The sequence below is a fragment of the Pipistrellus kuhlii genome, unplaced genomic scaffold (genome assembly GCF_014108245.1).
Source record: "Pipistrellus kuhlii isolate mPipKuh1 unplaced genomic scaffold, mPipKuh1.p scaffold_m20_p_12, whole genome shotgun sequence".
Taxonomy (NCBI): domain Eukaryota; kingdom Metazoa; phylum Chordata; class Mammalia; order Chiroptera; family Vespertilionidae; genus Pipistrellus; species Pipistrellus kuhlii.
In genome coordinates, this window is record NW_023425427.1 from 5547138 (window position 1) to 5572394 (window position 25257).

A 25257-nucleotide genomic window follows, 5' to 3' on the forward strand; every position below is an offset into this window, starting at 1 on the left:
CGTCTGCGAGCCAGGGAGCGTGCGCAATGCAGGAAGTTGAGCGTGCGCGTTGGCTCCGCCCACCCCTCCTGGTTGTCATAGTGAGGCGGTGTACACTGAGACTCGGCCTGGAAACTCTAAGCAGGCAGGCAGGCGCCATGCAGTACACGGGGAGCCAATATATTGGAGCATTTGTAGATGGGAGGTAAGGGCCTCATTTGATTCATAATGTCTTGGACATCTGTGCCTTTTAAAGGGACCCTGTAGCAGACACTTCCACAAACTTTATCTCTTTTAACCTTCAGAACCACTATGTCAGGTAGGATTGTTTATTCCCTACAGTTCAGTAAAAATGAGACCCAGAGAAGAGAAGCAACTTGCTCAAGCGTCAAAACTGAGATACATTCATTCCATATACACTTGGGCCAAGGCAGAGGCAGTGGGTCTGCAGGAAATAGAAACATGTAACAGGTTGGGGATTTCATTGCCAGGGCTTGGCAGCTGATTGGCTCCTGGTCCTACTCAGAGAATGCTTCCAGTCCCAGCCCAGTGCCCAGAGCTCCAAGTTTTGAACCTAGGGAATTCTGATAACATTTCACAAAAAGTGAGAACTCTGAGGAGGGGCTGCTTTGGAAGAGAAGAGGGTGAGTTCCATTTTGGGTAAGCTGGAGATGTCTGTTGAAGGTTTATAGAAAGACAATGATGTCCAACGTGCAGTAATAAAAAGGGGATATATAATCTCAGGGAAGAATTAGATGGAAACTAAGCTTAGAAATGATGTGATGGGATTAAACAAAAAAAGAGAGAAAAGGATACATGTTTATTAACTTATGTTTCCTGATCACAAGCCAAGTACAAGAGCAAGAATTAAAGGAAATGTAAACTTCAAAAATAAAGAAAGAAATTATGACCGAAACTGGTTTGGCTCAGTGGATAGAGCGTCGGCCTACAGACTGAAAGGTCCCAGGTTCGATTCCGGTCAAGGGCATGTACCTTGGTTGCGGGCACATCCCCAGTGGGGAGTGTGAAGGAGGCAACTGATTAATGTTTCTAACTCTCTATCCCTCTCCCTTCCTCTCTATAAGGAAATCAATAAAATATATTTTTTTAAAAGAAAGAAATTATGTAATCTCAAGCAAAGAGGTAGAAGAAAAAGGAAGACTTTAGGTAGAATAAAGACAAAATAGTTTTTGAACCCTTTGTATATGCCAGGCATTCTGCTACAGTGTGTAGCCATCATTTAATTACCCAACACCTTTAGGGGGTTGTTGTCATTATCCCCATTCTTCAGATGAGAAACTGTCTCAGAGAGGTGAAGGAGCTTTCCCAGGGTCACGCAGGCACAGAGAGGGGGAGCCAGGCTTGGACTCCAGGTCTGCATGGCTCAGAAACTGTGCTTTAACCAGTGCTTTCACACTTTGGGACTGGAGCTCAGTGGCATCTGTCTTCCGTTCAGTCATCTCACTGACCGTTCTGTTTCCTTCATTTCTTACTCAGTAGATGTTTATAGAGCATCTGTTTAAGAAGAAACATGATTCTAAGAGTTGAGGATACCGAGGCCTTCCTCCTAGATGCTTTGATTAAATAGGAGAGATGAAATATACAATTACTAGGCAAGCGTCCAACAGAAGTACAAACAAAAGCCTAAAAGAAGTTCAGAGTTAGGAGCAGTGACTTCCAGCTAGTGAAGAAGAATGGAGAATGAGTAAAGGAATGAATGAAAGCATATTTCTTAAGCAGACCCAGGTAACCTGTCCAAATTGTATACTTTTCCAAATATCCCACTTGTGGTGTGATGGGTAGGGTTGGGCTGGTCTTAGCAGGAAAGACACAGAGCCAGTCACCAGGAAACTTGGCTCACGTCTCTGCTTCACAGTGCTTACTGTGTAGCTAGAGCAAACCCCTCCCCGCTCTGAGCCTATCCAGGGATGTTCCCAGGAATGATGGGTATTTCAGGACAGCCTCTCTGTGAGGAAGAGGAGGGACAGATCACATTCTGCCTCCCTCCATCAGCTTTTCTTATTTTTGAGCTTCTGAGGGAAACAACACAAAACTTTTGGTTTTAAGCAGAATATTGCTGGGATGATAACATCTGAGGACCCGGAGTTAGGTTCCTCCTTGCTCTCCTGTGCCTGCTGGCTCAGATCCTCCCCCTGCGACGCAGGGCTCAGTGATTTCCTTTGTCCTTACAGGATGGAGGGTAATGCCGAATACATCCTCCCTACTGAAACAAGATACGTTGGGGAAATGAAGGACGGCATGTTTCACGGCGAAGGAACCCTGTACTTCCCCAATGGGAGCCGATACGATGCCATTTGGGAGAAGGGTTTGGCTGTTAAGGTGATTAGCCTGGGAGGGGGACTGCAGAGGAGAAAGCCTCAGACAGGACTCCCAACACACACACACACACACACACACACACGCACACGCACACGCACGCACACATGTACACATGCACACATACACACAACACCCTGCTTTCCCTATTCGGTGCCTCCTCTTGACATCCAGGGATCTGGGGTCTTCTCCCTCTGGATCCAGAAGGGCCCCTGGAGAAGCCCTGATGAGTTAGGCCATGATGAGTTTGAATCCTGTTAAGCCACTAACTGTGTGACCTTGAGCCCATGACTTCCCCTTTAAGGCTCATGCTCCTTATCTAATAAATTGAGGATGAGTTTTATTAATTTTCTATTGCTGCTGTTACAAATCACTACAAAGTCAGTGCCTTAAAACAACAGAAACATGTATCTTATAGTTCTGGAGTTAGAAGTCTGAAACAGGTGAGCAGTACGGCATTCCTTCTGAAGGTTCTGTGGGAGGATCCATTTTCTTACCTTCTCCAGCTTCTAAAAGCTGCCTACATTCCTTGGCTCATGGCCACCCATCACTCTGACCTCTGCTTCCATCATTACATCACCTTTCCCTCTGCTTTTGTCATCACCTCATCTTCTGTCACTCGGACTCTCTTGCCTCCCTCTTATAAGGATACTGATTACATTGCCCCCCTCCTCCCCAGATAATCCAGGATAATCTTGACACTTCAAGATCTTTAATTTAAGCACATTTGCAAAGTCCCCTTTCCCACGTACAGTCCGCATAGTCACTGGTTCCAGAGATCAAATGTGAATATTTTTGAGGACCATTATTCAGCCTGCTACAATAGTATCAGGCACTTCCTGGGATGGCTATGAGAGTAAATGAAGTATAATATATGTGAGTGCTTAGCTCAATATCTGGCACACAGTAGGCACTCAATAAGTGTTAGCTGTTACTGCCACCACCACTGATGCTATCATGTTAAGTCATCTAATCCAAGGATTCTTAACCTGGAATTTGTGGGTCGTCACAAATAGAATTCAGGGAGCCAGCGAAAGCTCCTGATTTATATAGAAAAGTCTTGTGTGTATGGGACTATATTTTTCTCTGGGGAAAGGATCTATACCTTTCATCAGACTCACCAAGGGTGTGTGTGAGGCTGGCTCATGACCTACAAAAGATTAAGAAACACCCGTTGTCTTATAGCTTAAAGAATCGAAGCCCCAGGAAGGGGATGTGACTTACCCAAGGTCACACAGTGAGTTAATAGTATTGGAATTTCCACCCGTGTTTCCTGATGCTCAGGCCAATGCGATGTCTGCATCCTGGGGCTTCTTCCTTTAGCGCTAAGGCAGCAGAAGCAGAATGGATGTGTTTGAACAAAGGACTGTGACAGATGGCTCTGACCTTTTGAGTTTTGATAACAATAAAAGAGTTATAATAACTTTAAACATCTGTTGGATGCTTACTACATGCTAGGCACTGAGCTAAATGCTTTGCATCTACTATTGCCTTGAATTTCACGGAATCAACCCTATTAAATATGTACTATTGTTATCCTAATTGTACAAAGGAAGAAACAAAGGGGTAGAGAGGGTAGGTCATCTGCCCAAGGTCACATTTAGCCATATTCTGAGTGTCAGGCACCAAGCTCAGCACTGTACATCCATTTCTTATCATCAGCTGCAAAAGTTATCACTTCTTTTCTGTGGCAGTTAGGCAGTCACCTCTTCCCTTGGCCTCTGTCCTTCTTGGTTAAAGAAGGGCTTCCTCAGATCCAGCTGTGTGCTCCTTGTCGTCCAGGGCACATACACCTTCTCCGACGGATTGCAGTATGACGGAAAGAACTGGCATTACTGTGACGGCTATGACCGGAGGTTTTACACCGAGATCTGCCACGGCTTGAAGCCTACAGGTACCCAGGCTCCTTCACTCCCGAACTGAGAGGGAGAGGAAAGGCAGTTTTTAATAAGTGGGCGTGGCCTATTGAAGTAACCCAAAGGAGAGGAGGAAAGGAGCAGGGGCACAGAACACAGGAGAGCCAGGACCTGGAGCCACTTGAGAAACTTATAAATGGCTCCTCCTGGGTTAGTGATGATGGGCTCTTCACCCCAACAGAGACAAAGAGCTCTCCAGCCACAGGCCCTAGCTCTCACATAGCGGCTGGTTTGGCCAAAGCTGGGCCTCTTCAGACCTGAAGGCAGTGTGATGATCTTTCCTGCACCCTTTCCTCTCCTCCTGTGACTCCCAGCAGAGCAGCTTGATCCTAAGCACCCACTTCCTTCCCAAGTCACTCAGCACTCTGCAGACCTCTCCAACAGCCTCCCCTCAGTGCCAGGGCAGGCATTGTTAGGGCAGGAAGAGGGTTCGGGCTGCCCCTTCACCTCTCTGAGCATCTAGGAGATGGCCATGTGCAAGAGGCTTCAGGGAGAGAATGGCTAGAAAGTGCTCGGCGTGGAGAGTGTGCTCAATAATTGTTAGTCAATGGTGTACCTAGCGATCACCATTAACCAACATAGGAGAGCCTACAGTGTGCAGGACCCTGCGCTCTGAGCATGGGGCCAGAAGACAGGGAATTACAAGAACCACAAATTAAATGAAACCCAGGAAGTTATTCATCCCAACCCTGTCCCCTTTGCTTAGGCCTCCATATTCCAAGATGTACAACATGACCTAAAAGATGCACCAGCTCGTGGTGGTTCTAGTGTCCCCAGTCCTGGGAGTGGTGCCGAGACCCTCTCCTCCCTTGATAGCAGAAACTTAATATTCGGGTTACATAACTGGGTATCTACCCGCTTCCTAGCTGGATAACCTTCCTTGCAAGCCACTTGACCTCTTGGAGCCCCAGTTTTCTTACCTGTAAAACAGGGCCACAGAATTGTTGTGAGAATGAAGTGAAAAAGTAGGAGTCATGCGCATAGTCAAATACCTGGCACATAATAAGCAATAAATGGCGGCTATGATGGTATTTTGGGTGAGAGTCAAGGTTCTCTATTACCTTATCCCTGCCCACCTGGCTCATTTCTTTCCTTCTGTTCTTCCTTATACGTGCGTGACTCCACGGGCTTCTGAGTGAGGTGTAAGCACCTGCTCTGGCCTGGGCCAGCACCTTGAATGCCATTCCTCTCCTCACATGCCTTCTATCCATAAGGCCAACTCAGAGGCATCCTCAGGGTCTCATCTACTCCAGAAATGTCTCCTTATCATGGAGTCCCTAGAAATGGAAGATGGGGTCAAAGAAAAGAGATGGGGGTCCAGTTCCTAAGACACCCCCTCATTGAGCCATTTCTGGGACACTGCTCTGGGGCACTGCTCCTGCTGCTTTTGCTCCTGGCCCTCAATGGGGAGTGTTTAGTCCAACGGTGTTACCAGTATTCACATGAGCAACTGGCCCAAACTGGACTTTGGCAGAGGCTGGGCTTGAATTTGGCCTTGGTGACGAGTTAATTATCCATTATTTATCCTTTCAAGGTATCTCTCAACTCTCCAATATGGACCCTCCTAGAAAAATCCCTCCAGGCTATTATGACTGTGGAGATGGCTTCTACAACCCGAAAACGAGGGTCATCAGGGACTATAAGAACCGCTTTCTGCGAAATGCCGGTATGTTCATTCTGACACCCTGTGGCACATGTTCTCTCTTCTCTCTTCCACGCTCAGGTTTGTGCATGTGTGTGCACACATGCATTGGATGAGAAAGAAAATTTTGCCGATAAAAGACAAACACTGATATCTGAATGTTTCACTAATTGAAAATCTTAAACTATCAATTCTATACAGTCACAGAGTGAGGGAAAGGACATTAGTGGTCTAACTGTGACAGCACATAATCATAGCACCGAAATGCTTAAGATACTTTAAAAAATATATTTTTTATTTATTTCAGAGAGGAAAGGGAAGAAGAGAGAGAGAAGCATCAATGATGAGAGAGAATCATTGATTGGCTGCCTCCTGCACACCCCACACTGGGGATCAAGCCCATAACCTGGGCATGTGCCCTCCCTGGGAATCAAACAGCCACCTCCTTGTTCACACGTCCAGTGCTCAATCACTTAGCCACACCGGCCAGGTTAAGGTACTTATTTTTGCATGGTCCCCTTCAGCTAGTATTTAATGGACACAGTATGCTAGACACTGTGCCTGGTGTGGGAAGCAAAACATGGAAAAGCTAGACCCAAACCCCTTCCTTCATGGAGTTTATAGTTGGACAGGTAGCAGACAATTCCTACAAACAATTGACTACATCATGGAATAAGCACGACGAAAGGGAAAAATATGGCCCTAGATAGGGGATGGGGTCAGAGAGGTGGGAATGCTTCTGTGAGAGCACAAAGAAGGGAACCTAATCCAGAATTGGAAATTTGAAGAGGGTCTCAAGAAGGAAGTGACAGCTAAGCTGAGACCCAAAGAATAATTGACAGTTGATCATAAGGCACAGGGAGAGTTTTTCCAGCCAAAGGAGACATCACAGCAAAGGCCTAGATGTGAGTGATACCATGTGGTCAAAGAGGACCGGTGGCCCCTCAGCCAGGGGAGGACCTGGGAGGTTCCACAACTCAATTTGGTAAGTGAACACTAACTGATCAGACTGAGGAGGACTGACTGACAGTGACCAGGCCAGCAGGAAGCCAGTATAGAGGGTATCCAAAAATAAAATGTATACACACTTTGAATAATTATAAAGGCAGTGTTTATTAAAATACATTTTGTTTTCAAAATTTAATAGAAATCATCAGCTGTTAAAGTGTGCATATATTTTTGGGACACCCTGTACAAGTGAGAACATGAGCATTTTCCTTTAACACAGTGATTCCTAACCTTTCTTTTGTCTAGAGTCAGACTCACTAGGAATAACAGCTATGGACCTCCTCCTAGAAAAATGCATAGACATACACACACACACATACAAGCCTACATGTTACACACACACATATATAAACGTATTTTGCATGTATTCTTAGGCGGTTGATAGTCTCTCTAAAGATCCAGATCAAGAAACTCAGTTCTATAAAGAGAAAGAAACTGCCAGGTAGACCAGAAGTCCTGTCCTGGTTGATGAGAGGAGCCTCTTCCCATAGAGAAATGTACACAGAAAGACAATGTCCCCTCTACCACACTGTATAAATTAATTGGGAGCATTTTTATAGAACTAGGGTTCCATGGACATATTTTGGGAATTCTGCGTTGGTATAATCGTTCTTCAGTTGTGGTATAGTGCAACTGATTCATTTCCAGGTTTTTAGGTTTGAACTGTATTCTGGTCTTATCTCACTGAGGTGACATCCTAGTCCAAAGGAGATTCACAGTCTAGTGGGGGAGATAGACACAGAAACATACAATCACCATGTAATGAGATATGGGCCCTGGTCGGGGGAAGCCCTGGAGGAAAGGGTGTTGAGGAGGGAGAACTAGTCACCTGGCCTAGGTGGTGGATGGTGTCAGTCAGGAAAAAATGGTGCCAGAAGTGATGGGTCTTAAAGATGAGTAAGGAGTTCATAAACAGGAATATTTTGGAAGGATATTTCAGGCAGAGGGAACAGCATGTACAAAGACACAGAGGCATGTAAAAATAAGGTGTGGCTGGGAAATCAGAATTTGTGTTCCGAGAATCCTGTGGGCAAAAGCTATGCTTAATGATAAACTTTAAAAAGCATGTAGGGGGATGAACAGGCAGAGCACAGGGATTTTTAGGACACTGAAAATACTCTGAATACTATAATGATGGATGCATGCCATTATACAGTATATTTATTCAAACCCATAGAATGTACAACACCAAGAGTGAACCCTAATATAAACTATGGACTTTGGGTACTTGTGATCTGCCAACATAGGTCCATCAGTTGTAACAAATGTACAGCTCTGGTGGGGGATGTTGGTTATGGTGGAGACTGCATGTGTGATACAAGAGGTACATGGGAAATCTCTGCAACTTCATCTCAATTTTATTGTGAACCCAAAATTGCTCTAAAAAAATTAAGTCTTAAAATTGCATCATGGGAAGGGAAGGCCATTCTTAGGAAGTTTGGAGAAGGACAGACATTGATGATTATCTGGTCAACAGATACTTACTGAACAGTTACTATGGCTTTGAATTCTGCATGAAGGTGATAGCTGCAGCATGGCCTCTTCTGTCAGGGAGCAGGAGAAACTGACAGTAAAATGGATCATAACACCACCAAGTTGCTGGCAAGAGAAGCTAGCAGGGATACTTAACCCAGGAGGCCTGCAAGAAAAGCAAGATCTAATGTGCAACCTAAATACGAGCAGACAAGTGCAGGGTTTGGGGAGAGTGTTAAAGGCAGAGGGGCCAGCCCGTGAAAGGAGAGATGGGGGAGAACCCTGCACTTCTAGGGGCACATCTCTCCTGGAGGTGAGACAGCAATGTGTCAGGAAAAAGAGCAAGGGAAGGAGCCTGAGATGTGGGAAGGGTGAGGACAATAGGAAAGATTGTGGGTGTCTTTGCATTTGAAGGGCAGTGGGGAGCAAGGGAAGGTTTCAGGCAGGTAGGAAGTAACTGATTTACCCTTTAGAAAGGTTTCTGTGGTTACATATAGAGAAGAGGACAAAGGGGATAAAATTGGATAGGAGATCCTTCTGGCAAGATATCAAGAGAGGGACATCTGAAGGACCTCATACCCCTGGGTTTGAGACCTGGTTTGAGGTCATCCCCGCCCCCCTCCATTCCCCACCCCGACCTGCTCTTAGGCTTCTTGCTGTCTCACCCTGGGTCAATGCCTTCCCTCTCTGGACCCCTTTCTCTTTTTTTGTAAAATGAGGGCTTTGGGTGGGTAATTTCTAGGGTCCTCCCAACCTGAAGAGTCTATGATGGAGGAGAAAGGCAGCCAAGGGGTATTTTGGTCCTGATATTATAGGACAAATCAAGGTTGGAGTGTCCTGGAAAACCACTAAAAGGAAGTCTCTGTGAGTGCCACCTAGTCATTACCCTTGACTCACCCTGCCAGGGACTGATTCGGGCTTCTGTCCATCTTCTGTTTCCCCCAGGACCTTTCTCTCCTGCATTCGGGTCTGTCCCCATAAACAGTACTTCCTGTTGGCATCCTGGAGGCACAAGGGTGCTGACCATGCAGGTCTAAGGCAGGTGACTGAGGCCAACCCAGAGTAAACACAGCGGCCTGAGCACATGCCACCTTGGTGGGGCACCAAGAAGGGTTGCTTGCCCGTGGAGCCTCTCGGAACTGCCTGAGCTTCTTTCCCAGACAGAGAAGCTTGCTTTCGGCCTGACTGGAAAGCGCGGGACTGCTAAGCTGCAAACTGCAAGCACGCCTGACCAGTCTGAGTTTACTAGGTCTGGGTTCTCAAGAATGCTTTTCTTACTGGGGAGGGTGGTTCCTGCTTGCCAGATTGCTGAGAGGATTGAAATCCATCCCTCCACTCATCAAAGCGTCTTTGAGTGCCTACAATGTGTCAGATGTCGCCGATCGGGCAGGCAAGAATTCTCTGGGATTACGACTCTCAAACCTTTAGACCCTGGCTGGCAGTGAGGAAAGACTTATATCATGGCTCAGTACACATACAGACATATGCATGTATTCTTCTACATGTGATATGCTATGATATTTTCTATTTTATTTAATTTTTTAAAGTGCTGGTTGCTATCTGCAAAATTGATTTCACAACCCCAAGGGCCAGGGCCAGCATTGATAGGCCATTGTTCTAGGCAGCCTTCCCTAACCAATCTGTCCTCCTTCCTCCCTCCTCCACCCTTCTGTCTGGGTTAGGTGTGTCTTCTCTGTGCCCCACAACCTCACTAATGGCGCTTAGCCTGTGACAGAGTGGCTTTATTTGCTCATTGCCCCCACGTGAGTGGGAGCTTCCTGAAGGCAGAGATTATATGACTATGTCCGATTCATCACTGGGTCCCTGGCACCTCACACAGGTCTCATGACTCAGAGCTGATTATGAAAGCAGGAAAGGGGGCAGAGGACCTTTATTCTTCAACAAATTATATAATATTCAGCCCCGGGCACATAATAAGCAACGCATTATTTTGAGTAATAAAAACAGCCCATCATAGCCATGTGCCACTTAACAATAGGGAATACATTCCGAGAAACGCATCGTTAGGTGATTTCATTGTTGTGCCAACATTGCAAAGTGCACGTACACACACCTAGATGGTCTAGCCCACCACACACACCGTATAGTATAACCTATTGCTCCCAGGCTACAGGCCTGTACAGCATGTCACTGTACAAAACAATGCAGATTGAATCAGTCACAGGAGAAAATAATGCAATCAAGAGACATGGTAAACATGAGGTGTATGAGTACACTCTAAAATAATGTTAAGAACTATAGTAAATACATAAGCCAGTAACACAGTCATTATTATCATTATCAAGAATTACATACCATACATAACTGTACCTGCAATACTTTTATACAATTAGCGCAGTAGGTTTGTTTCCACCAGCATCGCCGCAAACACATGAGGAATGTGTTGCACTGTGACCTTTTACACCAGCTATGATGTCACTAAGTGGTGGGAATTTTTCCCATTGTGTAATCTTATGGGACCACCATTGAATATGTGGATCATGGTGGTTATACGGCACATGACTGTATAGTTCTCTGCACCTCAAAAAGCTTGAAAGCTTAAGCCATCAGAGGTCTCAAACCAGCACCTCCCATCCACAGCTCAGGGAAATGAAGCAGGGAAAGGAATGGTCCCCCGTGGGATCCTTGTCTGGCCTTTGCTAAGCACCTTACCTGCTTATCTCTGCTTTTTTCTACCATCCCAGTGGGTTATCTGCAGTGAGGACACCTGGTCCCAGATAGGTTAGTAACCTGCTCCCCATCACACGGCTGGTGACAGTCAGAATCTAACCCAACTTGGTCCCAACTCTGTTCTTATCATTCTCCTTGTCAGCCGTGTTCTGAGGTTTATTTTTTTCCTCAGCTATCTCCGCTCCTAGACATGACTCATTCACAGTTGTTCCTCTACCACACACAGATCCTGGCACAGCAATGTTCCTAAATGAATGCAGTGGTCCATTTTAGAGTCGTAAGATAAAAACACTGTGCAGTTCCCAAACCGAAAAGCTATCTTATTTTATAAAGGGTCCTTAACACACTGCAGGCCAATCAGGAAGCACTTAGGGTATGTGGGATAATTACCTTTAATATGGTGGGAAATTGAGAGATGGACTCTGCCCCTTTCCCCTCTGTGCACAACCCCCCCACCCCCCACCCCCACTTTCATTCCTCCCAGGAAGGCTCAGCCAGAGCTGCTGGCAGCTTGCACACACATCTCTTCGTGTAGCTGCTGCTTGCCTCAATGCTACTAGCAGAAATCATTTACAGAATAACTGCACCACTAATCCTTCCTCCCTCCCCGCAATTAATGACACCCCAGGCGAGTGTCTCAGCTGAAAGGCACATTATTAATATTCAAAGGAGAAAAAAAAAAACCCTCATAACCATTTTAACATATACAGCTAACAATGAACTAAATTTGCTTTGTGGAAGACAGCGAGTGAGCATCCCAAATTAGTTTATGTAAAAGCTGAGATTCTTTCCCGAAAGGTCTCAGTACCAGCCTCAAAGAATATCCTGATCATCAGAAATGCCGTTAAGATTCCCACCAACATTATCCCCTTTGTTGTCTGAAACGTCGAATCAAGCACATCTGGCAAATGTCCTAGAGCTCACAAATCTCTCAAACAGCGTGTAATTCGATGGTTAAAGAGATAACGCCACCGCTTAATCTTAATCGTGCTTCTCTTCAAAATAGCACCAACTTTCCTTCAATCAGAAACAATGGATTTGGCTTCTTAAAAATATCACATACGGGAGATTACTTGCAGAGAGGGCCCCTCTGTGCCTGAACCTGTGGGTTCCAGACAGAATTTAAAATCAAATTGCAAGCCTCATTTGAATGTGTGCTCAGTTAAATGGACAATGGGAAGAAAGGGTGTGAATTGGGGTCCCAAACCCCGTGGCCTGTGTGATTTGCTGTCTTTGAGCGGTAACTCCAGCTTCACCAGGTGAGGACAGATGCAGAAGGAGGATGAAGATCACCATGTGGTGAGAGTCAACTCTGACTGAGCATTTGCCAGGCCCGGGACACTCAGCTAAGGGGGAAGGGAATATTGGCATGATCCCTGCCTGACCAATGAAGAAGTGGGCTCTGTGGGGTTAAAGAATTTCCCCAGGAAATTTGGCAGGAAGTGGGATCCCCTGCTCCGAGAGGTTTTCCTCTTCCCACTTGGCCAGGCCAGCTCCAGGATCGTCTGTCCACAGAGGCAGGGCGCAGTGCTCCCAGACAGTGGCATGTCTCTGCTCCCACCCAGCCGGAGAGAAGCTGCAGAGTGAACCCCTGGAAATGAAAGAGCACGTGGCCCTCTGAAGTTTCTCTGGGATTATTTAAACAGTTGAAAACCAGAAATATCCCAAATGCCCAACAGGAGGGAACTGATTGAATAATAGATGGTATGTTCTTAGCATCAGATGCAATGCAGCCGTTAGCATGGGAGTGAAGAAATGGTTCTATTGATACTCAGAGGTGCCCATAGTTTATGCAGGTGACAAAGCAGGACAGCTTATCCATCAGCATTACTGAGTACTAACTATGTCCCAGGCCCTGGCTTGAGCACTTCCCATGTTTTATTTAACTTGGTTTCACCCAGTCCTCACAGCAGTGCTGTGAACTAGTGGTCCTGATCACAGCGTTTCCACCATACAGATGACAGAACGGAGGTGGGGTGAAATGCGCTGCCCAAAGTCACACAGGTTATAGGCGGCAGAGCTGGCCTTGGAACGCAGTTCCAGTTGACTCAAAGCTGAAGATGACGCTTAGCTGGTTCTGAACGAGAAGCTGGAGTTTACTAATGAAAGGAAGACCAGAGCGAACACCTTCCTGATAGCCCAGACCTACAAAAAGATCCCAGGATGATAAGATGGCCATAGGGCAGAGTAAGGTGACCAGACGTCCAGTTTTTTAACAATTTGTCCCGCGTCCCGCGATGTTTTAAAAAAAAGTCCCCTTTTTTTTTTTTTTTAAAGATCGGGACTTTTTTAAAACACTGAGGGATGCGGGACAAATTGTTAAAAATCGGGACTGTCCCGCCAAAATCGGGACGTCTGGTCACCTTACTCTAGAGTTCTCTGCCTACTTTATTGCTCAAACCAGCCAAAGAAAAAGAAGGTCTTCCCATGCCACCGACAAACCCAGACTCCTTTCATCTTGAAGCCACTGCCTTCACCTGGTTGGTGAGAAACTGGGGACCCAGAGAGGACAAAACACCGGCCTGACCTTACACAGCCTGCCCGAGGGACCGTGGCCTGGGTCCCGCTTTCCCACCGCCAGCCAGGCCTCCTCCTGCAAACCTGTCTGTCTCTAGGCTTCCTTTGTGGGTTGAGGGGGGGGGGAGGCCCAGTGAGTCTCCCGCACAGCCCCTCCCGCTGTCATCTCTCAGCAAGACAAAAGGCAATTTACCTAAATGTATAATCACCTGGAGCCTGGCAGGCAGGAGCGTCCCTGCCTTATCTGTGGTATTGTTAGCGGCGCCATAATGAAGGCTTTGTGAGGGATAATATCCCACTTGTAACTGCCAAGTAAAATGCCCGCACAGCTCACACCTCCCGCCAGCATGCTTGGGCATTGGCGACAAGCAAAGCGGGGTACAAAGGAAGAGGATGAGTACCTCCATGGTGCCAGGGACTCAATCCCTTCCCAGTCCTCCCAGGAATCTATCACTATCCCTCAGGCTGAGGGGGAAACTGAGGATCAGAAAGTAAGTTATTTACCGACGGGTGCAGCTACTGAAAGGAGGAACTGGCATTGGAAACAGGTCTCCCTGACACCAGAGGCCATGCTCCGAACCACCAGGATGTGCTGTGGCCTCTTCTGGGGCACGAACCCCTTTGAGAATCTAGGCAGCGCTGTGGGCCTCCCCAGAGAAGTGTACTTGAACCCACAGAGAGAATTCTGCCCACAGAGCTTGGAATCAGCCCCTCCAGGATCCCTGCTCCAGGGATAACCACCCGCCCCAGCTCGCTGCCTCTCCCTGCCTGACCTTCGGGAATTGCCCCTTGCCCTCCTGGAAATTCCCCTTCCATCCTGTGCCCATCAGATTCTGGTAACAGCCCCTCCCCCTATGGCAGCCTCCTAGAGGCATCCAGAGGACGCAGCTTCCCCTTCCGTGGCTGGAGCCAACCCAGGCCAGCACTGCAGTCTCTTAGGAAGTGCCCGTGCAGTTATCTCAGAAGTCAGAGGAGAATGCCAGGCCGGAGCGCAGGGGCAGAAGTCACACCTCTCTTCCTCAGCCAAAGCTCTGGGAGTCAAGGCAGTTGGCTGAGAGCCCTGCTAGACTTCAGGGCAGGAGAAGCAGGCGTGGTTAGGGGCCGGCTTTAGAGACAGCCAGATCTGCCATTTGCCAGCTGTGTGACCTTGAGGGAGTCTCTTAACTTCTCTGAGCCTGTTTCCTCATCTGAAAAATGGGGGTAGAACCTAGGGCCTTCCTAGCTGTGGTGAGCATCACTGAGATGATGCAGGGGGCACAGCGAGAGCCGTGCCTGGTCCATGAGGAGCTGAGTGCACATCAGCGATCACAGTTGCCATTATTTGCACCTGGTGTGGGGGTGCTGGCTTCCTTAACTCTGTGCTCCAAAGGGAGGAAGGAGCCAGTGTCATCTTGACAAACTGCCCTCTGACCTCCACCCACCTGCTTCTGATTCAAAGACTGGACTGGAGGCCTGCGGGTGTTCGCTCTCTCTCCAACCCTCAGCATTGTTCTGGGTCTCCCCAGACACAGACCTTCACGGAGCTCCAATGTCTCACTGCCCCAGCCTTAATTCAGCCCTCAGCTTCTGCCAGCAGGAAGACAGAGGTCCCAACAGCCAGGCCTCTGCCCTTCGGTCCATCATCCACACCCAGCTGGAGAGCAGGGACAGAAGGGAGCAGAGGTCAGAGTCAGGCCAAGCGAGTGACCTTGGCCTCAGTACGTTGCCCCCAAAGCTGCCTGTGTGCAGTGGCATCATGAGTGTGTTTAGGGCATGCTGATTCAGTTATGAGTGCTTGAAAAATAACAGTGGGGATCGGGGAAGCAAGCAGAATAGCAACAGTGGTGCTGATGTTGGTGACTTGATCTCTTTCCCCCTTGTTCCGCCCTCCCGCCCCCTGCCGCGTCCCCCCTCCCTCGGCTCAGCACACACTTGATCTTGAGTGAATGTGGGAGACATGGCTCAGTTGATCTTGGGCCCTCTATGCCTCCTGTCACGTGAGCACCTTGCCACACTCAAGATGACTCTAATATTTGAGGATATGTATGTTTTAACAATGTGGTCTGCATCTGGACCTCATTCGCAGAAATAACTGTACCAACAATGTCAGAACACTGACTGTGTGGATTCAATGAGATGACTGCACAGGCACTTCCTAAGAGATTCCCAAGGGTCGGCATGACGATGCACACTTTTTCCTTTACCCATCAACTAAAGGTCCTAAAGTTCCCGTCTGGGGCAACCCGAGCTGTGCCTGTGACGGAGGTGTTTATGAGGATTGCATGAGGTCAGGCCTGCCAAGTGCAGGGCACGGCACCTAGACATGGAAGTGGCTCCTACTACCTGGTAGCCATGGTCCTCGCCCAGACTCAGCCCTCCCCAGCCACAGCCCTAATCCAGCCCTGGGTCTGTCTGACCTTGGAAGCCACACCCCAATCGTTTCAACGTTTTTAAACAAAATATATCCACACTACCACGTTAAATGTGACTTTTTGCTTTAACACTTCGAAAGGATTTTTTAAACTTTGCTTGGTAAATTGTGTGACCAACAGACTTTAACATCCGGCTGTGACTTCTGAAGAGCCAAGTGCACACTGGAGAATTCTTAAAAAAAACAAGGAAACCAAGCCTACAAATTGGTTTCAAGTGTAATAAAATTGTTTTGATTTCTAAATTTAATAATTAATTAAGCCTGAATGCATTAATTATAACATTAAGTTCAGCTTTTTATTTTGGAGCCAATCATTTTCCCAAGCCTCATATTTGCACAGGCCTTGAAAAACTTGTGGGTGCTGCACCCTGCACCTCTCATTCCCAGTGGGCGGAGCAGCCGGGGCTAATCCACCTTTCACCCACCACACCCAGAGGATGCTCCTCTGCAGGGAAAAGCAAGAGCAGTCCTCAGTGCTCTCTCCCCGCACCCCTTTTTTTTTTTGCAGGTTGTGCCTAGACCACAAACCCAGCCAATATTGGTGATGCTGTGGCCTTGGCCTCTGGCCACCACCACTGCCAGCAAAGTTCAAAGCTTCTTTCTTGTCAGGAGTTGTGACGAGGGTGTGGCCACCCTCACTTCAGGCCCTGGTCCCTCTCAGGGCCTGACCTCGCCCCACCAGCTCACGTAGCCCTGCATTTGCACAGAGGGTGTGGCCAGGATTTTGGGTCGGGCACCTGTCTGCGGGTGCACCTCCCATGCTGGCGTGGAGCCATGGTTCACACAGAGGTCTTGACCCCAGGACAAGAGTGCAGCCCCCGCGCCACAGCCTCCTTCCCCAGAGCCTGTCCTGCCTGGCAGTTTGGATGAGCACTGAGCCATCTCTGTGGGTTGGATGTCCCTCCTCCCTCGGCATCTGATCACACACATGCTAAGACTTCAGGCACTCACACACTGCCCCGGCCAGCCACATGCTGCGTGTCACACTTTCTCCACTTCACCTCAGTATCACCACTTGCACACTCACAGTACACACCTACTCACACTTGCACACGCACCACCCGCGGGTTCTCACACGCGTTCACTCATTTGGAAACATGCCCGTCTGTGCCCATGCACAGACTCACGGAGTGTGGATTTTGCACCTGCACACTTTCTGCCCTGGTGGAATGAGGTGGGTGAATTGATTCACCCTCTAAGCCTCAGTTTCCTCATCTGAAATGGGGACAACCCCATCTCACTCACCCAGGAGAGGACAGACATGACCCTCTGCCCACAGAGCTGGGCACCTCCTAGGAACTTGGGCAGCGTGAGCTCTGCCCTTCTCCCAAAGCCAGACGTCTTGTTTCATCTAGGTGTCCTCCCTTTTCTGCCCCACCCACCCCGCACCCCCAGGGTGGGAGCTGCATGCTGACCGCAGGTGTGCCTGACTCAAAGGCGTGCCAAGAGGTAGCAGATTCAGCTTGTGGGTCCCATGAACTTGAACCCGCCCGTTTGCCCTCTCTGGGCTTGCCTGCCCCAGCCTGCCCACCTTGCTTTGAACAAAAACCATTAGCTGAGCTGCCGCTCTTCATCCTTAGGGTGATGATCCTTGTGTAAAGGTCTCCTCCTTCCCCACAAGGAACCAGAAGTTCCAGGGGTGCTCTGACGAGTTCTTCAAGATCTTACCCTTGAAGGCACCCATCAAAATGGTGATCCTAGCTCCCACTTCCTGAGTGCCCCCCGCCTCGTGTTATCCATCCTGACCAGTCCTCACTGCCCTCTGCGGGAGGCTGGTTAAAGCCCCGTAGAGACAGGGAGCCCGGCTCAGAGAGGGAGAGTGATTTGTCCAAGGTCACCAAGAAAGTGGCAACGGGGGCTCAGTAGGACCCAGAACTCTCAGGCCGTGCTGTGCTGTCACTGGGGCCCTGATGTCTATGTTGCAGAGACAACCTTTGCCTTTGTTTCTAGTCTGGAACATTCCCTGATCACCACGCACTGTGCTGGGTACTTCTGAGGAATGATCTCACTTGCTCCTCACAAGAAACCTTCCAGGCAGGCTCCTTCATGGATGAGGAAGAGACCCAAAGAGGTGCTCTAAGCCTGGGCTCCTACCCATCATGCCACGCTGCCTCCCAACTAGGGGCTCATATTACCTCGCATCTGTCGTGAGGTTTTCAGACTCTCCTTCCCCACCGGCCCGCTGACCTGCAGACTGCACTAATGACACCCTGGGTGACCTGGGCCCTGCGCAGTGGCCTGTGCTGGCCTGCCCCTCCCACCCTCACTGTGAGGCAGGCCCCAGGCCCGCCAGGGCTTTGTGCTTTCTGAGTGTGGTTGGCGCCCAGGTATGAACCCAGACAACCCATCCTCCTGGTGCGGTTGGGCTGCTCAATCCATGGCCTCAAGTCAGAGAAGGAAACAGCAGCTGGCGGCCCTGGCATGTGCTCTGCCCTCAGGAGCTCCGTTTGCTGAGGGAGGGAAAGAAATTCTTCCCCCTTTGTCCAAATCCCACAGGGTAATAGGCCTATTGCTTTTATGTCCTCAAATGGATAAAGTACATTCATCATATATTTATTAGGTACATTTTAAGTACCAGACCTGTGCTGACGGCTGAAGATCTGAAGTGAATCAGATGTGGCTGCCCCGGGCTGGTGGCGGTGACAGTGATTGACAGCATGACCTTGGGCTGGGTCAGGGAAGGTGACATCCGAGCAGGACCCATGGGGGCAGAGGACAGCCAGGAGGGCAGGGCCCCAGCCACACACATTCATGAGGGTCCTTCAGTTTGGATTGTGACAGGACTAAAAGAAAATCACGTTCATCAGGCAACTCTAAATTCACACCCCCTTTCCCGGCAGTCACACGGCCTCTAATGTGGACTTATACTTCTTTGAAAGAAATACTGAAATAACACTCATATCACATTTGGTTGCTTATGTTAAAAGCATTCGTTTGTCAAGTGGACATGTGTAAAACATACCACAATTGTTACACTCTCGCTTAGGTCTTTCCTTACAAACACACTAAGGCCCAGATACAAGAGGCCTTCCACCTGAACCGGGTCTGAAAGGAAGGGTGTTCCCCAATGGGGAACAGCATGGACAAAGGCCCAGAGGCGCTGGTGAGCATGTACCCAGGGGCAACTGCAGACCTTAAGGTGGCTGCATTTTACAGTGTGAGGAGGCTGGGGGAGGGCGGCCGGCTCAGCAGCAGGAGGGTCTGGAGGGCCCTGAAGCCCAGGCAGAGGAGTGGAGAGCCTCTCCAGGGAAGGCTTCTCCGAGGGGAGCCCGTGGTCAGGTCTGGGGTGCCTCCTGCAGCAGGTTCCTTTTCTTCTCTGTAAGAAGCCCATTTCTCCTAGTGATTGGTGAGAGCCATTGGGTGGGAGGTAGGAGGAGGGCATATGCAGGTGGCAGCAAGGTCACTCCTAAAGCTGCAGAAGGAGACAGAGAAATATTCCTGCCCCCAATACAGTCAGATCTAAACTTGAAGAATGTCGGAGTCAAGCCTTGGGACTATAGAGAGAAAGCGCCATTTGCATCACGTCGGATCCAGGCGACACACTGTCTGTACGACCGATCGCTGTTGGTGTCGCCCTTGACCACCCGGCTGAAGTGTGCCTGCCAGGTTTCTCCACTGTAATGGCTGCCACTCCCTTTCTCGAGTGTCCTCTTTGGGAGGAGGTCGCTACGCAGCCCACACTGAAGCAGTGGGGTTATGTTCCATCTCCTTGAAGGTGGCACAATCCCGTAAATCACTTGGACTTCTTCTACATAGAAGATTTGCCTACTCTCTGGTTTTTTTGCGTTATCAACATTTTTTGCTGGGTCTTTGTACTGTTTAGAAGTTCAAGCACCCTATTGGTATTTCGAGGATCCTACAGATATTTTATTTCAATTACTACAATGCATTACCAAGGCATTTAGTTGGAGGGCAGGAAAAAAAAGCCAGTGATTATTTTTATTTTTCCCTATTGTCGAAACACTTTAATGAGAGACTTGAGACTACCAAAAATAGAATCTTTCTAGTCCTACTGCTCAGAGCTGACTATTAGTCACATTCAGTTTATTACTTTTAATTTTTCTCTTGTGCAGTTTTTACACAGATTATGCTGTGTAATTTTGTGTCTTGCCTCTTCCCACCTTTCATTTATCATATAAAAACATTTTCCTATGTTGCACTACAGACTTCATAGCCATATATTTTCAATTGCTGCTAAATATCCCCTCACGTGACTCAGTGTCCCCCTTCTCCACCCGGCTCCCCAACTTAACTCGATGCCTAGCACATTGTTGGTATTTGGAAATAATTTGTTAAATGAATGAATATATGATAAAGTAATCACTCAGCTGTTTTTACAAATGCAGCTTATTTCCGTTTTCTTGATTCGAAATAGATTATTCCCTCAGGATAGCGTCCCATAGTGGAATATTTGGGCCAACCAGGGTGGGGGGTGCAAAACTTTTCAAAATAAATGCACAGAACCAGAAATCTCCCTCCGCCTCCCTCTGAACCACCAGCAAATGTGCCAAGGGTAATAATTTACAATTGATTAAAGAGTTTGTGGGGTGTTTTTCCCCATCATTTTTTCTCCTCTCCTCCCCCCTCCTGCCCAAAAGGGGAGAAATTATCTGAGAAGGTGAAGATGTTCTCAGACAATCATATTAACATATTCCAACAATTGCAATTTGCAAAATAGTAATCACAACTCCCGGGATCTGGGAGGCATTAATCAAAGCGGCAGGTTTAATTCCATTTTAAATATTGATGAAATGTGCTTGGGATGCCTCACCCTGGCGTGGCAGGGCCCGGAGCCTCTGCGGGCCAGGGCGGTGGAGGGAGGGTTGGTGAGCAGCTGCCGGGAGGGGAGGCATCTGCGATTCAAATTGGTGGCTGTGCCGCCAGGTAGAGAGTGAAAGGGGTAGTGAAGAGGGCTGTTAAGTCCATTGCTGTCAATTTGTAACGATCAGGGAGGGGCCGAGGACTGGTTCCGCACAAAGCGCCCGGTTTGTCTGGTTTCAGGGGTTACCACTGAAGAGGTTGCAGCTGCACTGATTCGAATAGCCTGGAGACTTCAGAACTGTAATTACCAACCAGGCTGCTCCGTGTGGTGGCAAAAGTGGGCTTCACCAGCGCTTAACTCCTTGTGTGCCGCCACTCTCCCCCCCACCCCATCCCCACCCCCACCCCGGGGTTGGCAGCCGCTCTCAGATTCCCAGGCAGCCTCCCCAGGGGAAACTGAGGCCCCCTAACTGCTTAGGGTATCCTTCCAAGCATGCGGGGCAGCCAGCCTTTTTCCTTAGGCCACCTGTGAAGAAACAGCGGGGGTGGGGGCACTGTCACTGTCACTTCTGCCTTGGAGCAGGGAGTCAGGCTTTGGAGGCTGATGAGCCTTGGTTTGAATTCCAGTGGATGCAGACCTGGGACAAGGCTCATCCCCTCTGTAAAATGGGGGGCATCTCCCCTACCCTATTCGGCCGACACAGAATCAGTGAGATCTGGTATTTGTAAAGCACAAAGCACACAGAAGGCTGTCAGTATGCCGCCTTCTCCCTAATCTTGGACATGGCGCTTCCACAGCAGAGGACAGTGGGCAGGGGGATCTGATTCTGAGGGCAGGAATTTTGTGTCTTGCTCTCAGGGAGTCCCCTGGTTCTCCAGCTACCGCCATTTGTCACTCAAGGAGGATAGCTGGTCCTCTCCTCCCTCTCTTAGGCAAGATCTGTAGCCCTGAGAACTGCTTGAGGGCAGGGGTTTGGGCTGCTTCTCTCTGTCCCCAGGGCCAGGCACAGGGGGAAGCAGGGATGAGGGGGGGACAGCAGGCAGACAGCTTGGTGGTACTAGGGTTTAGTTGGGAACTTGGAGAAGGAAGCACATGTAAGATTCGATGACCCTTCTCATGGAGTGTAGCCCAGAGAAGTTCTCCCACATGTCCATGAAGGGGTGTGCCCAAGAACGCTTGTCCCCACATTATTCCTGGTAACAGAAGCCAGGGGCAACTTGCATGTCCAACACTGGGAGGAGGATAACAACACATGATGGAAGCCCACTGTGGAATATTAGGCAGCACATTTTTAAAAAAGCCATGCAATGGAAGAATTAAGAAAGATCACCAAGAGCAACGATGTCATTAGAGACCAAGGCTAAGATCATCCACCCACTCACATTCCCAATTACTATGTACAGAAGCAAAAGACGGACAGTGAAGAAGACTGACAGGAAAAAAAAAAAAAGTTTTTTTGAAATAAAGCGTTGTAGGGGAGCACTAGTGAGCAGTGGGTCCTGGGGCAAATGAAGCCTAAAGCATCGCTAGAGGCAGAAATGACAAACCTGAAGCTGTCCTGCCAGACACATCATGAGAAGGCAGGGCTCTTTGGAAAAGACAATCCTACTGGGAAAAGCAGAAGACAGCAGGAAAAGAGGAAGACCAGTACGAGATGGACTGGCTCCGTGAAAGAAGCCATAGGCGTGAATCTACAGGAGCCGAGCAGGGCTGCTGGGACAGGGCACTGTGGCCCTCACTCATTCACAGGGTCACCAGGATCAGAGCCGATGCAGCAGCATAAGCACAAGAAGCAACAAGCTAGATGTATGTGTAGCTACAAGAACAGATCTTGAAAATGTACCTCTGAGTGAAAAAATGAAGACAATGAAACGCACAGCACAATGCCATTTGTGTAAATTAAAACCACATACGCACACAAAACAAATGTATTGTACAGAGCTGCATGCATGTTTAGGGGTACATATCCCACCATTCGAGTCTCTGTCACAGATGGGGAGGGGCTGGGTCTGGTTGGGAGTGAGGGGATAAGGGGAAAAATAAAAATCAAGTCAGTCTGCAGAGGGGCCTGGAATAGAGAGATGACGGTGGTGGGCTGTGAGCTGAAGAACGGGTTATGCCCAGCGCGCTCTCAGGTTTAGAGAACAGGTCAGGCCTTGTAGTCAAACAGCTCGAGGTTGGAGTTCGGGCTTTCCGTACACTGACACTGGCTGTGAACAAGTGGCTTGACTTTTCTGAGCCAGTTTGTCCATGTGCAGAACAGTGGGGTAGTTGCGGTCATCTGGTCACAGGATTAAGTTAAGAGATAAACACATGTCGGGCCTTCATGAACATCAGATGCTCTCCATTGCCCACTGGAAGGTTCTGAGTAAACAGGGTGTCAGCCCCCTGGGAACCACAGGTACTTGGAAGGCTCTGGCTCCTTGTACTGCCAGCAGGGCCTGGACAATCCTGGGGGTGCTGTTTATGGATGTCAGACTGGGCAGATGCCGGAGTGAGCTGCCCTGTGAGTACCTGTTAGGCTGCCCAGCTTAGAGTGGCCAGACAGTGTCATTCCTACCTCCATCAGCAGCATCCACCAGCTATAAACCCTTTTGTGTTCACTTCCCCCAAGACCAGGCACTCATGGGCATCTGAAGGATCCACTGATAGTGAAAGGTCTGTTCCTTCCCAAGGCCACCCCGGGGTGCTGAAATTCACCCACACCCACCGTGAGCCCCCGTGATGACCTGTTCTTCCTCTTCCCTTGCAGATGATGATGAGCATGAGTGGATTATCCGGACGTGTCGGAAGGGCTGGGACGAGTTTGTGGGTCACAGGCCCACGCTGTGAGCTCTGCTGTGAGGTGGCTACCTCAGCCAGAGGCTTCCCTCTGCTCTACTGGCATCGGCTGGCCCTGGTGGCAGGCTGTAGTTAAGAACCTGAACTTGACTCAGGAATAAAGGCTTTCTGCAGTTAGTGGCTCCAGTGTACTTAAACTTTTTCTTGGAACAGGATCCTCATTTCACCTGCATCAGAATCACCTGGTCAAATCTGTGGACTACATATTCCTGCCAATCCGAATCTCTGGGATTGGGGTCTAACCATTTGCACTTCCTCGTATTCCCTATGGACGTGGAGGTTTGAGAACCATCGCCTTACAATAATAGATATATGTAATTGACAGAGCAACATACTAATGTGTGCAGGTAGTATGTGTGTGTATTATCTCTGCTCCTCACTACAGCCTTCAAGAGAGGGAATCTGAGGGTCAGAGAGACTGAGTGACTTACCCCAGGTCACTAGCATTTGAATCCAAGTCCTTCTGAAGACAAGGATTCTTTTTATTATACTGAGTTGCCTGACTTACCAGTCTTGGTCTCACAGGGCAATAGAATGGGATGGCTGTGCCCAGACTCCCAGCTGGTACCTTTGGGTAGGCCCAGGAATGATTACCCGAGGGCTGTCTCTCCCTCTGGCAGCTGCTCCATTTGAGCACAGAATCAGCGTGGTGCTATAGAACAAATGCAGCTTCAGCATCATGCACACCTATATGTAAATCCCAGCTCAACCACAGGTATCATGTAACTTTGGGCAAGTCACTTCACTTCTCTGAGCCTTTTCGTCATCTGTGAAAAGGGTATAATGATGCTGAAAACATTAGGTGGCTGTGTGGATTGAATGAGATAATCCAAGGAGCTGGCACTTAGCAGGTATTCAGTGAGTGCTTGCTTTAAAGAATAATGTGTTAGCTGTGCACTGAGTAATTATTCCTCAAAATCACCCCCGAGATCGCATGCCAGCTGACAGCCAGAAGAGGAAGCAGTGACATGTTCTAGGGCCACAAGCATCCTGGATCCTTGTACAGCTGTCCCTCCTTAGAGGCTGCTGGATCTTGCAGGTTCCTGTGCCTTGTCCCTTGACTCATCAGGAGCTGCCCAAGAGGGAGTCAGGGAGGACTCGGTGGAGCCAGGAAACTGGCCCTCAAACTAGGGAGCTAGAGTTGGCATGCTGGGGCAGAGTCAGGAGTCAGAGGGCAGCTTGGGCCCATTCAGCTACATCACGGAGGGATCTTGGGTGGGGGTGGGGGTCACCTCTCTCCTCTGGTGCAACACCACCTCAGTAGAATGATAGGGTGGAGCTCCACTAGGGAGTTCCAAACTGGGTTTTGAAGACAGAAATTACACCCATTCATGCAAACACACACACAAAACTAAACTATTTTCAAAGACACATATATATCTAAATCTACATCTGACAAATAGATGGGTGGAGGGGAAAGAGGCAGAGATGGAGTCAGGGATGGGAGGTGCAACAATAAAATAAAAAGGGGGCGCTGCAGGGGCGATGGCCTTGTACACCCTGAGCTGAGGTTTACAGACGACTGCGCAGGGCCATGGCGCCTGGCATGTGGGAGGGAAATGCTGGGGAAGCCTCCGCACCAGACAGGCCACGCCTCTCCTCTCCTGCAGAGCTTTGGCTTGAATAAACTGTTCTGATGATGATGATGATGATGATGGTGGTGGCAGCCAGCAGAAAGGTA

At 48.8% G+C, this 25257-nt stretch overlaps 1 protein-coding gene across 4 annotated transcripts; it reads left to right on the forward strand.

Moving 5' to 3' along the window:
• The first annotated feature begins 48 nt into the window (after window positions 1-48).
• On the forward strand, window positions 49-23686 carry MORN5 (MORN repeat containing 5). 4 transcript variants are annotated; one of them, XM_036432899.2, is made up of 5 exons: window positions 49-184; window positions 2172-2319; window positions 4099-4210; window positions 5767-5898; window positions 23488-23686. In XM_036432899.2, exons 1-5 carry the CDS (start codon window positions 138-140, stop codon window positions 23565-23567), a joined length of 519 nt encoding a protein of 172 aa, XP_036288792.1. In that variant the 5' UTR covers window positions 49-137; the 3' UTR covers window positions 23568-23686. The 4 variants fall into 4 exon arrangements, with proteins under 4 accessions (XP_036288792.1, XP_036288793.1, XP_045435840.1 ...); XM_045579884.1 differs by having other exon boundaries at window positions 77-298; XM_045579885.1 differs by lacking the exon at window positions 49-184 and adding an exon at window positions 480-623.
• Window positions 23687-25257: the final 1571 nt, after the last annotated feature.

Excerpts from the sequence above, each read along its gene's own strand:
- MORN5 (XM_036432899.2), top strand. The coding sequence starts at position 138 with ATGCAGTACACGGGGAGCCAATATATTGGAGCATTTGTAGATGGGAG. Across the intron at positions 2,320-4,098 it reads AGAAGGGTTTGGCTGTTAAG|GGCACATACACCTTCTCCGA; the intron begins GTGATTAGCCTG and ends CTTGTCGTCCAG. Across the intron at positions 5,899-23,487 it reads CCGCTTTCTGCGAAATGCCG|ATGATGATGAGCATGAGTGG; the intron begins GTATGTTCATTC and ends CTTCCCTTGCAG.